We start from the raw sequence: 17,352 nt of genomic DNA on the forward strand, positions 1-17,352 counted from the left end.
CTGGCAAGTTTCTGTACCTCTCACAGCCTCAGTTTCCTCAGCTGTAAAATGGGGGAAGCAGCAGCACCTACTTCACAGGTTGTTGTCAGGACTCAGTGAGCTAACTTTTGTACAGTATCACCTGGCACATAGTGGGTACTATCAGGGCTGCAGTATGACTTTGGTGGGCCCTGGCCACTTTTGCTTTCATGGGCCTCTTCCTCTATAAAAAATATTTAAAATTCTGTTGTACAATTGTGTTCGTAGAAAGATGAATGTAATCCAAGCTGGATTATCCTCAATGTTTTCTTTCAGTTTTAAAAGAAATTAAACACGATGGGTGCAACGCGCACGACCTGGGGAACAGACACGCCTGGAGCTCTGACTTGGGGGGAAAGGCGGTACAGGAGCAACGTATGTAACCTGCAATTCTGTATCACCCATAACAAGATGAAATAAAAAAAAAAAAAAGAAATTAAGACATTTCCATGGGCCTCTGACAATACGGTGACCCCTAAGCACTGGGCCTATCATACCTAATGGGTAAGTGGCCCCAGGGCATCCATCGGGGTCTGCTACTGTGGATATTAACCTGTCTCAGAAACTGTCAAGAGCCACGGCCTGTAAGGAGTCACAGTCATTCCTTTAAGAATACCCCTTCCATCTTGCTGTGGGTCCAGCACCCTCCCCTTCCCTCTTGGTACTTAATGTCATGCCTCAGTGGCAAGTTTTCAAGCAGAGGTGCCCTCAGGCCAGTCCCTCTCCCTCCAGTCCCTAGGCCACGAAGATGCAGGGCTGGCATGTCCTGATGGGGACTGCCAGGCAGAGATGAGCCCTAGGTGACCAGCATCTTTAGACCTCGGGGCAGGGGAAGGGAGCTCTGGAAGCCAGATGCCCACTTGGTCATTTCACAGCAGCCCTTAGTGTGGTGGCTGCCACAGCGCCTCCCCATGCCTGCCTCCCCTGCCTTCTAGAGGGACTCCCAGGGTCTACAGCATGAGGCTTGTGTTGACATTCATGTGTCTGTGTTTGCCTAAAACTCTCCTCACTGCACATAAGACTTGAACCCAGAAATATAAATAACCAGGTTTGCCAGTGTAGTCGATATACAAGCAACAGGGCAACTCAGCTCAGTTTGTATGTTGGTGCCTACGCTTTCCCATAGGGCCTTGATTTGGTGATCCCACCCCTACCGACACCACCGCCACCAGGGCCACCTGCCCCTGCCTGCTCTGCCGGCCTCTTAAGTCTTGGCCAACCTGGTGCAGCAGGTGGACACGGCACACACCACAGCATTATCACTCAGCAGCCACCAGGGCTGGGACGGGATCTGCCCATAGGACGTGCAGCGGCTCTATCACACTGGACAAACACTTTATTCCAGGGGTTCCCAACACTTTAACAGGGTGGAAGCCTCTGATAAGGTGGACCAAGGCCTCTGGATCTGGTTTGGGGGCCAGATCCACTAAGGCTCAGAGACTGTGAGCTGCAGGCTTGCGTTAAGGTGGTGAGCGGCCCTCACCTTCACAGGGCTGGAATCCTAAGCCCTGGAGCTGTGGTTGATCCTGTGCCCGGGGCTCTTCATTTGCAGGCCCTGAAACTTCCACATACAGCATGGTCCAGCAGGGGGTGGGGGCACTTCCAGCAATGATCCACAACCCCTCCCCCTGCCTTCCTGGTGACCAGGCACAGCACCGCCAGGTTGGAGCACAGAGCAGCCGTGGGACGGGGCAAAACCAGCTGGCTCCAGACCCACTGAGCAGCCTCCCGAGAACCTCCTACAACAACTCTTAAGGAGAGAAGGTTCACAAGGCAGCTCGGAGGCTGTACCTCCCTGGGGTCTGAAGCCTAAGGGAAGTCAAACAGAGCCTGGCTATTCTGTGGAGTTCAGGCCATGACCCGTCCACCGCCGGCTCAGGTCCTCAATCTTGTCCCGAAGCATCAGCGTCCAGTCGTCGCCTCTCCTCATAGGGGTACAGCGGGTCTCCTTGTGCTCCAGGGCTAGGATCTCCGCAGGAGTCTCAGGGGACAGCCCAGCAGCCAGGACAGCTTCCGGGAACTTGGCCGCAGAGGCTGGGGCCAGGCAGCACCGGGCAGCACTGCAGGGGATGAGGGGCAGGTGGGAGCAGGAGGGCCGTGAGGGAATGGACAGAAGGATGGGGAAGGGGGAGGGGGGCAGGAACAGGGGAAGGGGAGGGGCAGGGCGGGGCACAGAGGAGGACAGGGCGGGGACAGGGGGGCACAGAGGAGAGACACAGGACAGACAACTGGCACCTTGAACCTATCTCTACGATAATGCTGCCTGGCAAACTGCTCCTCCAGGTTGGAGGCCACCTCTGCCACTGGCTGTCCCTTGGGTATCTGTCATGCTTCCTCTTCTGCGCCCACAGCTCATGGGCATAGTGCCACACACCACCCATCACAGCCCATTAAAACCATTTGTTCACATTCCTGTCTCCCCCCTTGGAGAAGATGAGGGCCCCGAAAGTCAAAGGGTCCCCCACAGCCTGTACCTGGGCTGCTGCCTGTCCACTTGCTGGTAATGGCAGCTCGCGGCCACGGCCGAGTGAGGGCACAGCAGGTACTGGTTCTCGGCCCAGCAGCGGCCCATGGTTTGGGTGATGGCCTCGTCCGACACTGACTCAGATGTCACTGCCTCTGAAAGCTGAAGGGCCCCGGGGGCAGAAGGGTGGGAATCAGGTTGGGGCGAGGCAGGGAAAGAAGACTGAAACCCCACTCTACCCCACACGGCCAGGCGGACGCCAGGGACTCCAGTGAAATGCTCAGATCGAACGGCTGAGATTCAGCTCACAGGCAAATCTGGTTTCCCAGTTTTGACCCCATTCATTCAACTTGGAGGAAGGGTAAGTTTGAGTTTGAGGTCAATAAATTTAGTTGGGATTTGGCTCATGAATCAGCAACTTAGTATATGGTCTTGTTCAACAAGCTGATACAACCCAGAAGGCGAAGGGCACTCACACATTTCTAGTGCTCTGTTGCTTCATGACCGTTCCTGTGGGCGTGAGAACTTCCCTCAGCCCAGACCCAGCTCATGCAGCACCCCCCCCCCCAGGAAGCTTCCCTACTTCCTTCAGACAGAGGACGACTCCCTTCTCCGTGCTCCCTCGGTGTGGTTGGTTTATCTGATTATTCTCTGAAAATGTACTGCATGCTTATAATACACCTAACACCCTGCAGGTACCCGACGGCAAGAGACCACACGGTTTTTTTGTTTTTTGTTTTTTTTTTTTTTTGAGACAGAGTCTCGCTTTGTTGCCTGGGCTAGAGTGAGTGCCGTGGCGTCAGCCTAGCTCACAGCAACCTCAAACTCCTGGGCTTAAGCGATCCTACTGCCTCAGCCTCCCGAGTAGCTGGGACTACAGGCATGCGCCACCATGCCCGACTAATTTTTTCTATATATATTTTAGTTGGCCGGATAATTTCTTTCTATTTTTAGTAGAGACGGGGTCTCACTCTTGCTCAGGCTGGTCTCGAACTCCTGAGCTCAAACGATCCGCCCACCTCGGCCTCCCAGAGTGCTAGGATTACAGGCGTGAGCCACCGCTCCCGGCCCACACGGTGTTATAAATTGTTCATACAGCTACCTGCCCCAGTAGGGTTCACAGCTGACAATGAAAGTATTTAGTTTGTCTCTGTACCCACAGTGCCTGGCCAGTTCCTGGCTCATGGAAGATATATAATCTGAATGAATGAACGAATGAATGCCATTTCAGCAAGTAAAGGGTCTCCTACGTGTACAGCCAGGGAGAGAATGAAGGAGTCAGGGATGTACTGTCCGTCTTCTTGGAGCGCCTCATTTATATGAAGAGAAGGAATGTTAATGGCAAAACAAACCACTAACCAAATAAACTGATCTTTGGTTGTATTAAAAGCAGCATAGAATCCAGAAGACAGGAATTTCACTCCAGTTTGCATGGGTACAGGTCAGCCTAGAGAACTCTATACAGTTTTGAGAACAACTCTTTAAGGTGGACATTGACCATGCAAAACTATGTCATGGGATGGACAACTAAAGGCACTGAAAAGACTAAGTCAGTCAATGCAGATTCTCTTCAAATATGGGAAAAACTTGGCAGTGGAATCAGACTCTGCAAGCTAGAAGGAGCACATTCTAGCTCAACATAAAGACCTTTGTAATGGTTAAGCTGGTGTGAGGTAGTGAGGGCCTCGTCAATGGAGGTATGCACAGTCTGGATGGCTACTCAGTAGGAATGTGGTAGAAAAATTAAAGGCAGCTTCAAAAATCCGATTTTTTTTTTTTACATAAAATAAGTAATGATCACCAGGCTGTATTAAAAGAAAAGCAATCCTTCCCAACTAGACTCCTACCAGTCCAAGGAAATACAATTGCTCCAAAGGCAGGCAGGCAGGAAGGAACGAAGGGAGAAAGGGAGGGAGGGAAGGAGGGAAGGAGGGAAGGAAGGAAGGAAGGAAGGAAAGAAAGAAGAAAAAGCTCAACAGGAACAATAGTCTCTGGTCATAATGGATGAGCAAAAATGGCTTCCAGTTTTCACTCTTATTAGAAATAAACAACAATAAATAAAAACAATAATAATGTACCAAGCCCTATATTAGCAGGTGGTATGCAAAGTGCCTTGCATATATTATTTGACTTAACTCCCACAAGAATTCTATGAAGTAGGGATTCTTATTATCCCCATTTTACAGATGAGAAAACTAAGGCACAAAGTTTAAGAAACTGGCCCAATATTGCACAGCTGGCTTGGGACTGAGCCCGTCTGACTCTAAAACATGCTCTCTATTGCCTCTCCTCATCCAATAAATTATTCCATGTAAAGTGACTGTAAAAGTGCCTGGCTCATAGCAGGTGCTCAAGAAACAGGTGTCCCCTTCCCTTGGCCAGACTTCCAAACTCCAAGTCAGCTGTGTGGCTGCTCCCTTCCCTTTCTCTGTGGTGTATGGGTAGTAACCAACCTTGCTATGCAGTTCCTTGGGCAGTTTCAGACTTTGGGTCCTTTCAAACTGCTCCATGAGGACTCTCGTCACCTGGCTGTCAGAGCCGGAGAGAAGCCAGAAGATCCTCTCCATGTTGTAGGGCACCTGGGCAGAAAGGCAGAATTTCGAGGGCCATGTTGGTCTCAGCCATTGTCCAACCCACCCAACCAACACCTGGGCCAGATCTGCACACCTCCCTACAGGCCCACCTGAATGTCCATAGCTGATGCCAAGGTTGGTTTGACAGCCTCAGACAGAGAGAAGTCTCCCTGCTGGACAGTCCTATGGATGATATCATTGCGGTTCACTGCCACCACCAGGCGGATGGGCAGGCCCATTTTCTGAGCAATGCACCCAGCTTACGACAAAAGAAGAGGAGAATATGTTTGTTTTAGAAACAAAAACAAAAAGAAAAAAGTAAATTGGGCTTCATAAAATAAGAAACTTCTGTGCTTTTGAAGCTTTTGTGCTTCAAAAAGCACACCATCAAGAAAGTAAAAAGGCAACTCACAGAATGAGAAAAATATTTGCAAATCATGTATCTGATAAGGGACTTGTATCCAGAATACATAAAGAACACTTACAATTCAACACTAAAAATACAAATAAGCCAATTAAAAAATGGGCAAAGGATCTAAATACACATTCCTTCAAAGAAGACATACAAATGGCCAATGAGCACATGAAAAGACACTCAACATCATTAGTCATGAGGGAAACACAAACCAAAACCACAATGAGATACCATTTCACACACACCAGGATGGCTAGATCACAAAGACAATAAAAAGCGCTGGTGAGGAGGTAAAGAAATTGGAAAATTCCCACATTGCTGGTGGTAACATAAAATGGTGCAGCCACTTTGAAAAATAGTCCAGTAGTTCCTCAAAAATGGTAAACACAGGATTACTATACGACCCTGCAATTCCACTCCTGGTTATACACCAAAAGAAATAAAAACATGTGTCTACACAAAAACATATACACAAATGTTCATAGCAGCATTACACAAAATAGCCAAAAAGCTGAAACAATCCAAATGTCCATCAACTGATAAACTGATAAATAAAATGTGGTATGTCCATACAATGAAATAAGGATTGATACACGCTACAACATGGATGAAACTTGAAAAAACATTATGCAAAGTGAAAGAAGCCAGACACAAAAGATCACATATTGTATGATTCTATTTATACAGAATGTCTAGAATAGGAAAACCTATAGAGACAAACTGTTTTTGTCTCCTGGTTGCCCAGGACTGGTGGGTGGAATATTCTGAAGGGAAATGAGAAGTAACTGCTGATGGGTACAGTCTCTTTTTAGGGTGATGTAAATGTTCTAAAATTGATTGTGGTGATGGTTGCACAAGTCTGTGAATATACTAAAAACCATTGAATTTTGCACTTTAAATGTGTGACTCTGCTTAGCATGGCAGAGTCAGTATTCAAAAGACATCTAAGTCTGGAGTACATGCTCTTACCCTAACCCAGCCCCCCAGAACCAGCGGCTTCAGACTGTTTCCTGCAGAGGCACCGAGGGAGGGCAGAGCAGCACCCTCGGTCCACCCTAACAGCAGTTCTTGTTTCCATGGAACAAACGAGGAATTCCTCCCCCTGAGAGATGTGGAGCCCCGAAAGGTCTTGTAGTTTCAGAAGGCTTTATATACGGTACTTTCATGAGTGGTGAGTCATTAAGTGGACTTAGGGATAACCACACCACCCAATCTCTCTCTTAATTTTCAAATCACTTTCTCATTCATATTACTCGATCCTCATGAAAACGTAATGATATCCTTGTATGACACAGAACAAATGGAGGCACGGGAGGTTCTAGGGGCTGAAAGTCAAACAGGTGGTTCCTGACAGAGCAGGGATAGGCAGGAACACCCTTGGCAAATGCCAGCTGCATGTTTGTTTGGGGCCAGCCTACCTCTGGGCCACAGAGGGCCACAGGCAGCATGACCCCAGGCTGCATCGCTAACTGGAGGATGGGAGCATGGGGCCATGGGCGTGAAGAAGCTGATCCATCCTTGCCTAACAGCCAGCCCACTGCTGCTCCTTCCACACCCTGGTTGGTGGCAGAAGTCAGGAAGTTTCCTAACCACAGAGATGCTTCCGTGGTCTCACCTAGACCGTCCTCGGCGCCCATCAGAACAATGCCGTTGGCGGACTATGAGCAACGGTGATGCCCACTAGCCTAGCGAGGGGTGAGGAGCAGGCTCCGCAGCCAGACTGCCTGAGTTGTAGTCCTGGCTCTGCCACCGCCCAGCTGTGTCACCAGGGCATGCTGGCTACCTTCTCTGTGCCTCCGTTTCCTCATAATAAAATGGAAATGATAGTTTTGTCCTCCTCACAGGTGCAAGTGAGGACTAAGTGAGTTACTATGTAAAAAGCACTTAGAACAGTGCCAGCTGCATAGCTAAGTGCTTGTAAATGTTAATTATTAGAGAAAACTATTTGAACGCCACACAGCTGTAGAGCACTTTACCCTTACAAAGTTCACACGCATACAAGAATCTTACTTGCTCCCCACAGCAGTCCTGAGAGATATGATAAGTGATCCAATCTCCTTTTTATAGCCGAGGAATTGAGTCTAAAGGACTGTCCCCCAGCCATTCAGCTAGTAAAGTGCAGAACTGGGGCCAGCACCCTAAGTCCGGAACTCTTTCCACCTCACATGGTGTCTGGGAGGTGTGTCCCGGAGCGGGAACACACATGCCAGTCGAGCTACTTGCCCTCACAGCACAGCTGGCAGAGGCTGGGAGTGAAGTCCGTATTTCTGATCAAGGGCACTGCCAGCTGGGCACAGCGACTGACCCCTGACTTCACCCCTCCACACTCTGCTGAGCCAGCAAGTGCATCAGTTCAGGATGCTGGAACACGTCAGGGTTAACCCATCACTCCCCCGAGCAGCAAGAGCCCAGGAGGTCCCCACAGGACGTTAGGAGGGAAGTCTGCTGGGAGCATCGTCTGTGTGGTTTCCCGTCACCTCCAGAACTACGGCTCCACCTTCTTTCTCCTCACACTTGCGGCCAGAGGGCAGCTGGAAGGACTGGGGCCACAGGCATTTTTAAGCAAAGCCGATTTGCACCCCAGGGTCTCCTTACCTGCAAGGTTACCGGCAGCCCCCGTTGGCACAACCACCTCCACAGGGGGCAGGGGGTGTGTGTCCAAGGAGGGCGCACACCGGAAGTAAGCAAAGAAGTGATGGGCCATTTGCACAAGGACCCGGGACCAGTTGATTGAATTCAGGCTCATCAGATGGTGTTTCTTGACAAAAGGCACATCAGCAAACACGGCCTTGATGGGCTCATCGAGCTCGTCGCTGTTTCCCTCCACTGCCAGAGGAGAGAGGAGAGGGCAGCTGTCAGGAGCACAAGGGTCCCCGGGCAATCAGCACCTGTCTGCAACAAGGCCTTCCCAGGCTGAGCCCATCCTGGGACTTTCACACAGCCTTGCTTTCATTACTGTCACGTGACTTGGCCTGGCTTTCTACACTCTACATTAAGCTCCTCAAGGACAGAAACCATGTCTCAGATTCCTGTGTTCTGCCCTGGCTTGGAGAGAACAGAAAATGTAGCCAGAACCAGTTCCAATGTTTCTACCATTATATAAAACATCAAATTTCAACCTTCTGGGATATTAGGGAAAGAATTCCTTGTTGTATTCCACGCCCACTTCCCCCACTCTTCTGCAGAGCAGGAAGAACTGTGTACCTGGCTGTGAGATGGGGAGAGGCTGAGCCTTCACTCCACAGTCCTCTATCAGGGGTCAGGGTGGAAGTAGTCACGGTTCCCCTGTGGTCTGCCCTCTGCCCTCATTTAGATCACATGGGTGGGTGATCTGCTCTCTGCTCCTACGTGGCAGGTAAGCTTGCATGGGCAGAACTTCTCCTCCCTGAACCTGGGTGTGTACGTCAGCTTAATTTATGGGTGAATTATTGGGTAACTTTATAAGTGAATTGTCTACTGTTCCAAGTTATGGTCCCTGTTCTGGCTCAACCAGCAATCAAGCCAATATTGGTCTCTTATCTGATAGCACAATCTATTTCTCCACTGGATCCATACTTGGAGGGGAGAAGGGTGAAATTTACAGAGGCAAGTAGCACAGTACCAGTGAAAATACCAGAGCAGGCACTAAGGTTGTAAACCATTCTGCCCTTCACCACTGTGCAGCAGCAACAAGGCTGGAGGACTGAGTCTAGAACCACATGTGAACCCTAAATGGCCTGAGCTAGTCGTGGTGATACTGTTACTTTGCCAGGACCACGCCAATCAATGCCTGACATTCCCACAGGGTTAGGGTTGGCTGGGAGCCCACCCCATTTGCAGACTTACAGTTACAGAAGCTGGAAAATATTCTTGTTTAAGCTGGTCTGAGTTGGATTTTCTGTTACTTTTAGCCAAAAGCTCCCAAATAATATAATCAATAATCACTAAGTACCTAGCACTTGCAGATTATTCTGTGCTTAAGAAGAACAAAGTATCCAATGCATGTGGAAATTAATGACTTTATAAACCCAATCAGTTTCCACACACAATAATCCAGGTGGTCCATCCTGCTCCTTGGGCTCACCAGTCTAAGGGAAAACACACATTTGCTGTTAGCTCCTGAACTAACACACATCCTCACTGAAATCAAACCAGAAGGCTCCCGAAAGGAAAGGAAGAATTTGAACAGTGCTGTTTATAAACAACACTGCGTACTTTAAAGTTTTGCTGCCTTATTTTCTTGAAGCTCAAAACATGTACAGAACAGAAATACCCCTTCAGCTCCAGAAATACCACATTTATGACATACTGCACTCATCGTCACCCACATTTCTGCCACTATTTTATAAAAGGGCACCATCCTCCAACCCACAGGTCAGGAATGGAGCTTCCATTCACACCCTTAGGTCTGTGAACAAGGCAAGGGAGAAGGGGGCAGGACAATGGTACAAAACACTATTCTCTGCATTGACACACCTAGATCCGTAACTAGCAATTAAGCCTGAATCTTGTGCATTACTGTCTTGCAATAAATAACTGCTGCAAAATGCAGCCCAATGTAGACAATTACCAAGACTAATGTGTAAGGTTTTGTCAATAACCAGAATAGCTAAACCATGGACTTTTCCCTGGAATGTGTAAGCACTTGCTAAAGAATAGAGGGGAGGGGACTTTTTGCTTGCCCTTAAATAAATCAACAAAGGATATTTATGCTACTCCCATGGGTAAGGTTTTTTTTTGTTATTGTTGTTTGCTGTCCTCCCAGGTGAGTGACCAACCAAGCCAGGCCACCTGGACAGCCTGCCCAAGGCCACAGTGTACAAACCACAACCAAGCCCTACCTTGCAGCTACCTGGGGTCTAGTGGGGTGTGAGAAGTGGAAATAAAAATGTACAGCTCCACCCGTACTCACCCGGTCTCTCTCCACTCTCTACCCCCATATCCATTTGGAATAGATGTCCTGACGTTCAAGGAGATGGTTTCTGCCTTTCTCCAAACAAAAAATGCAATGACTCTCATGATGTGGCTCAGCAAGGGGTATAACCAGTGATGGGTACCACCGAGTAGCCTCCTATTTTAAATACTTAGACCTGCTAACCGAGTGCATGGCTTAGCTATTCCTAAGGGAATGTGTGAACTGTCAAAATAATTATTTAACATGTTGGTGTCCTCTAAACTTCAGTGCCCTGGAACAAAACCCAAGTCACTTGGCTTTGGTAATGGCTCTGCATGGCTGCCTACATACATGATGCCAGCAAGTTGAACCTGCATGGAGGTGGCATTCTTTGGGGTATGGTTTTAAACCTGTACTTCCTATGTGGTACTGTTTATATTGGTTTATGCACCTGTTGCTTCCAATAATTTATGAGACTGTGTAGCCAGAAGCCTGCCCAGAGCTAAGCCAAGGAGTATATACCAACCTCAAACTATTAATGGTGAAGGAAGGTTAGCTAGTTAATTGAGCAGTTTTGTCCCAGCCTATCTCCCAAAACAAACCCAGTTAAGACAGGGCCACATTGTCCCTATGGCCTCTGCCTCAGCACCCACCTTCAAACACATGGACGTTCTCCTTCAGCACTGTTGTCATCTGGAGCTCCTGAATCTTTGAGCAGTGACCTTTGGGCAGCAGAACGATGATGTCCACGTTCTTTGCCCCTTGAACACTCTCAATGGCAGCACTCCCTGTGTCCCCAGACGTTCCTGGATAGGAAGAAAAGAGAACCAACCCTCCCCTTCGGAACAAAGGGGATGGAAAAGGGAACAAAAATGGCCCTAAAGCCTTGTTGCCAAATGCGGCAACATCTATTTCAAATACCTTCAGGATAGGCACCTAGTACTTAACCTGGGGTCCATGGATCTATAGATAAAATTCAGAATGTTGATGAACTTGGTACCACATAAACTTAAGTATTTTGTGCATTTAAAAATATTATTCTGAGAAAGATGCATCAGACTGAGAAGGGGTCCATGGCACAAGAAAAGGTGAAAAGGTTAGGGACCCTGCTCCAGAAGAGCCAATAGCACAGTCCCCGAGCAGCTCAATGGAGGGTGTCCAATAGGTGGACACCCTATACTTGGGCCACTACCAGGCTCCTTGCGCAGGCCCAAGACACCCACCTACAACCACGGTGACGTGCTTCTCCCTCTTCCCCAGGAAGTACTGCAGAAACTGTGCCGTACAGCACAGGGACAGGTCCTTGAATGCATACGTGACTCCATGCCACAGCTCCAATACGTTCAGCCCATTCCTCAACCTAGACAGATGGACCACTTCTTTGTGGCGGAATCTGCTGAAGGCTCGGTCGATCAGATCTGTGAGGGTGGGGGGGATTGGACAGTAGATGAAGGGCACAATCTCTTCCCTCAAGTTCTCTCTCAGTCTCTTCAACACTTTGGAATTTAAACTTTCCCGGCTCTTGCTACAAGGTAAAAAGACCAGAAATTTTAATCTTAAATGATACCATTCATGAATATAATTGTCTAAACCTAGAAAGAAGTCTAGAAAGACAAGCACCAAACTTCACAGATTCCTCATAGTGATTTCCTCAAACATCAGAATTGGTACCAGAAGACTTTATTTTTCACTTTATACACTTCTTCACTGTTTGAATTTCTCGTGAGCATGTATTCCAAGAGAGGGTCAATTAAATAGTTTTATAACAAATCAACGTCTCATCTCTTCTAATTTTCCTTCCTAAAGATAGGAAGCTTTTTGGGTTTTGTTGTTGCATTACTAAATCTCACACCTGTGATGACAAAACTTTCAATGGTTGATATACAATCCTACCTAAAGCCGGGCAGTCTAGAATAGAGCGTCTCAAACTTTCATTGGCAAACCAAGCATCTGGGATCTTGTTAAAATGCAGAGTTAGGTTCAGCAGGTCTGAGGGAACCTGAGATTTCTAACAAGTACCCAAGCAATGCCATCACTGCTGGCCACTGGACTACATGTTGAGAGATCTTCTCCTCCCCAACCCAAAAAAACCCACCATTACGTTATGGGTTTTATTTCTGCCACTCAAAGGGTGGTCCATGGACCAGCAGCACCAGTACTATCTGGACACCTGACAGAAGTGCAGAATTCTCAGGCCCACACCAGACCTGCTGAATCAGAACCTGCATTTTAACAAGATCGCCAGGGGAATCCATCTAGGCACATTATAGTTTAAGACAAGCTGCTCCAGGATACTCTCAAACTCCCTCCTGGAATTACCATTCAAGAAAATAAAATAGCAACCTGGGGATTTGGGTGCTTTATACGCAAGAAGGAAATACCCCAACATTCAAGCCAATCAAGAATGATTGTGAAATCTCTAGGCTTGTAAAGGTTTTGTTAAAAAAAAATAAAGGAAAAAATTTTCTAGAGATCATTTCAGTATTCGTCTCTCTGGAAGTGGGAGCTGGAATAGATGAACTCTTTCAGGATGCTTCCAATTCTGGGATTCTAGAGTCAAGGGGAAAAAACCAAAGTTTGGAAATGTGCCCAGAGACTTCCTGGGGGTTGGGTGACGGGTTTATAACCCTGTGAGGGCTGAACTGGCAGAGGCTGGGGGAGTGGAAGCAGGAGTTGGAGCACTCACCATTTAAGTCATCTCTTGGAATGAGCTCAGGCCCAATGAAGAGGGTGCACAGCTCCTTCACCAAGCCAGGATAGGAGAGTGTGCTCCACTGACACAGGGTCTCTTTGTCCAACTGTGGGAGCTCCTCAGGCATGAAGAGGCCCCCATCCGATGCATAACCAGAGAAGAGGGCCCCCTCAAAGTTGACCCGTGGGGCCATCCCCCGGGTGCTGACATACCACATGATGCTGGAAGCCTGCAGAGGGAACAGTTCCAAGGACACCTGGTCTCCAAGTTTCCACGTCCTATGGGGTGAAGCTAAAACCCGCACAGCCTTCTCAGCTGGCCGCTGGACCACCACTCCAGACATGTCCTAGACCCAGAGACAGGAGCTTTGTCTCAAGTCTCACGCCAGCTTCATCTGGGACTGTGTAAATCGTGACCCCTCTAATTCAAATGAGACAATTCCACTGGCCTACTATCCTGTGGGAGAAGGTGTTGGAGCATGCTGGGAAAAGAGAAACTTGGGCTTCACTGGTGAGAAATGAGGTCTTGGGGTGGGGAAAGACAATAGCAATAATGGGCAACTGCCATCGTGACATCCCTCTCGATAAGGAGAAGACTGACATACCTGGCCATACACCCCTTTGAGAGATGTCTGGGATCGCTTCTGCTCAAAAAATAACTGACTACAATGGTTATTTAGGGACATTGCCTACAACCTAGTAGTTCTCAACTCTGGTAGTTTATTGGAATCAATCGGGGAGCTTTAAAAAATTATACCTACTGACCCTATCTGGATCAATTAAGTTAGTCTCTAAAGGAGAGGCTCCTCAAGTGAGTCTAATGTGCAGCCAGGGTTCAGAATAGAGTGACTAATTCGTCCCAGTTTGCCTGGAACTTTCCTGGTTCTAAACTGAAAGTTCCAAGTCCCAGGAAAGCCCTCAATCCCGGGTGAACTAGGAATGACTGATTATCTTAGTCAATAACCAATGCCTTACCTCTCAGCCTAACCCTAGAATGGTAGTTAGAAGTGCTGAGGGCAGTCCTTAAAACTCTCTATCCATAGCTAACTGGTCCTGCATAGACTCAGAGCTCTCTGGTTCTTTGGGTGGGCAGGGAGTCCTAGGTTACCCCAGGACTAACCTTGGTCACATTCTCACATTGGTTGGGTTCCTAGGAACCAGGTGTCTTGTCAAATTGCTGTGATTGATGTCTGAACACCTTTCCCTGGATCATGGTGGTGAATGTAGGAGATCCAGTTTCAAAGTCCCACAGTAACCCTGGGGATGAATTTGACTAGACAGAGCTCTCAGTACCAGCTTGGACTCTTCTGTGCCAGGGCAGGAGAACTCCTGCCCTCTAGGGGCAAAGCCACCCAAAGCTCTCCACCTACAAGTAGGGTATGAGCTAGCATTGACCTGGAGGAATTCTGGTTTTCTGGGCTGTGGCTATGACACCTGTGGGCCACGAGCCACTTTCCTGCCCACAAATACAAGTGCATCCAACTTAGAGACAAAGACAAACTTAATCATCCAAACTATGAATCTTTTGAAAGTGAAAGGGGATACTGTTATGCTGGGACAATGCGAATAAGCCAGAACTGCCTCCCACAAACTGGGAAATACGGTCACCCTGTATAGGAGTCCATGTCAAAGAAATGAAATCAAGGTAACTCCAAAAGCCAACTGCAAGGGGTAAGCAAAGCAGGCACAGTATTTCACAAAACAGAACCAGGGTCAGGGGCAGGGGTGGCAGTGCCTTCAATCTAGAGGAATTTCTGCAATTCTGTGGTAAGAGTTAGAGCCAATGCAACTGCCCAAAACCCTGGAGTAACAGGAAGAAGGCTTTGCCAGGCCACTTCATGGGATCAGACTAAAGAAAATGCCACAACTGAGCTGACAAAAGGAGTGCTACAGGAGTGAGGGCAAGGGCATGCAGGACTGTAAGGAACAGCAAAAGAAAGCGTTTCTGGAATACCCTTCCCTGGATGTGGGCGGGGGGCACATCACACCTGGGGCACTGGGGAAGGAAGATGTGCACAAGCTGTCGGGGAACAAAGGAGAGGGGATGTCCCTGGCGCTGCACATGCCAGTGTAAGGAGCTGGCCTGAGTAGCACACAGACGCATGCTCCTCACGGGAGCAGGCAGTCCCTGCTCTGTCCAGTGAGCTCCAGGAACAGCATTCTCAGGCCAAAAGCGCAAACCTATAGAGAAACACACTTCGTGGGCTTCAATGTGAGGTCAACAAAATAGAGAGGCCCAGCGGTAGAATTAGCTACTCCAAGAGGTGGTGAAGTGGAGGAAGAAAATCTAGCACTTTTGTTGGACTACAAGTTGCATGAGGGGTTCCAAGCATTGGATGGCGGCCTGGACTAAGTGACCTCTAGGGTTTAATATTATAATATTTTCCCCTGTGACTCCTCTGAACTCTATTCCAGAGTAGAGACAGGTGGGAAGTCTCTGACCAATAACCAGGATAAAAGGGGAAAGAGGGCATGTCGCCCGAAGGGTGGGGGTGGAAGTAGGGGAAGCGGACATTTGAGGAAGGGCTCCTTGGTGTGGCTCAGGGAGAGATTTTCTGAGACCGGTGGGGCAGGGAGGAGACTTTCACCCCAGCGGCCAACTGTGCCCCTCAGGGTGGAGGCCGGCCCTGGGCTCTCTAAGGTCACTGGGCTCCAGTCCTGCGGCCGAGGAGGGCGGTCTAAACCCGCAGGGGCCTCCCGGGAGCCTGAAGCTCCTACACTCCAGCAGCCAAACACAACGCGGCCTTCTCAGTTTCGGGCCCTCCAAGACCGCCCCAACCCCGCGGAAGGCGCAAAGGATCGGAACCCGCGTTCCTCCAAGTCCAGTGCCTGCGCTAGAGCTTCCAGAAACGGGCGGGGCGGCCCACGCAGGCACGCCAGGGTCCCGGCTGAGCCGAGTCGCGGAGCTCCCAGAGCCCGGGAAGCTCGGCCGCCGCGACCCCCAGCAGGGCGCGGCCACTTGGGAGGGCGGCGAGCGGTTACCGGGTGCGGACGCGGGGCGCGGCGGGGCTGTCCGGGCTGCGGACGTGCGCTGCAGCCCGAGTCTGCGTGCGCCACCGGCAACAGCTGCGGACTTCCGGTCAGACCCCTCCTGGTGCGGGTATAACTATCCGGAGTGGGGCGGATCTCGCGGGAGTGAGGCGGGGCGGGGGAAGAAAGGGCGAGGGAAGCCGGGGAGGAGAGAGCGAAGAAGGCGAGTGATAACGAGAAAGAAGCCCCTTTGCTCCTACCTCCTGTTTTTCAGGCACTTTGCTAAACGCTTTATTCACATTCAGGCTGTGAATCTTAGCTGCAGGGCTGTGAATACTACAAAACTTCACTTTGCAAATTAGGAAAAGGAGGGCAAGATGGGAAGGAAGGCCCTGCCTTTCTCTGGGCTTCTTGCCTCTCTGTCTGCAACACGAGAGAGCTGGGCAGACGCCTTGGTTCTCAAACTGAGGCCAGTATGGCAGGAGCTCAGAACTCACGCGATAGGTGACATCAACTCAGCTTTAAAAAATTCCTTATATTTTCTGAGGAACACTTTTAAGTAATCATGAATCTATTCTAGGGTAAAAGCTTGCTCCCCCTCCCATTCGTTTTTTAGAGAAAAAGCAAGAACTTGAAAAACAGACCCTCCAGAATGCGCAAACGCCCCCAGATTCACATACATCCTCCTAGGTCCCATCCCACTGAGGTGGCAAAGTTTGAGGAGCTGGACTGGACAGGTGCAGGATGAGGTTTAGCCCTGCCTCTGGGCTGGGCCTGGTCCTGGTAGCGATCCCAGCTCGGCCTCAGGCTGCCCTCTGGTTGCCTGTTTTCGCCCTTTCTTCCTCCTATTTATGACATCCTCCTAAACCTGTGGTCTCTGCTTACTTAAGTTACCCACTCCAAACTTTGGCCCACACGTGGTGCCCACATGACATATCTACCAAGTTCCTGCAGCTACCATTGACCGACCCTCGTCTGGGTGGGTCTCAGGTCCTAGAAAGAAAGAAAGGTGGAGGGGGGGAGAGAGGTGAGAAGGGCTGGTCGCTCCTTAGCTAATGAGATTGGCCTTCCCTGTAGGAGCTGGGGCCTAGGACCTCTTGTCATGGAGTTCACACAGGGCTGTGTGTGGGGCCATCCCCAGACAGGGGTGTAGGCCAAGCAGGGACCCACAAAGGGTTTACATCCCCTCCATCAGATGTGCTTAATCACTCAGAGGCCAGGGAAGCTGAAGCCCATGGCAAAAATGCTATAAGATTCAGCAGTGTTTGTTAGAGTGCTCATAACTAACTGAGTGAAGTCTGTGTAACCATCACAGGGACAGAGGTCCCTTCCACAGAGCTCTCCCACT

The 17,352-nt window shown here is 49.3% G+C and overlaps 1 protein-coding gene across 1 annotated transcript; it reads right to left on the reverse strand.

Annotated features, from left to right (window-relative positions):
* Positions 1–1,336: 1,336 nt before the first annotated feature.
* THNSL2 (threonine synthase like 2) lies at positions 1,337–16,095 on the reverse strand. Its single transcript, XM_069494486.1, has 9 exons — positions 16,017–16,095; positions 13,030–13,264; positions 11,567–11,761; positions 10,997–11,149; positions 8,066–8,296; positions 5,166–5,314; positions 4,936–5,061; positions 2,493–2,644; positions 1,337–2,078 (listed from the first exon to the last, which is right to left on the reverse strand). The coding sequence occupies exons 2-9, from the start codon at positions 13,250–13,252 to the stop codon at positions 1,853–1,855; spliced, it is 1,455 nt and encodes a 484-aa protein (XP_069350587.1). The 5' UTR covers positions 13,253–13,264; positions 16,017–16,095; the 3' UTR covers positions 1,337–1,852.
* Between the last annotated feature and the right edge of the window lie 1,257 nt (positions 16,096–17,352).

The sequence above is a fragment of the Eulemur rufifrons genome, chromosome 19 (assembly GCF_041146395.1).
Source record: "Eulemur rufifrons isolate Redbay chromosome 19, OSU_ERuf_1, whole genome shotgun sequence".
Lineage (NCBI taxonomy): Eukaryota > Metazoa > Chordata > Mammalia > Primates > Lemuridae > Eulemur > Eulemur rufifrons.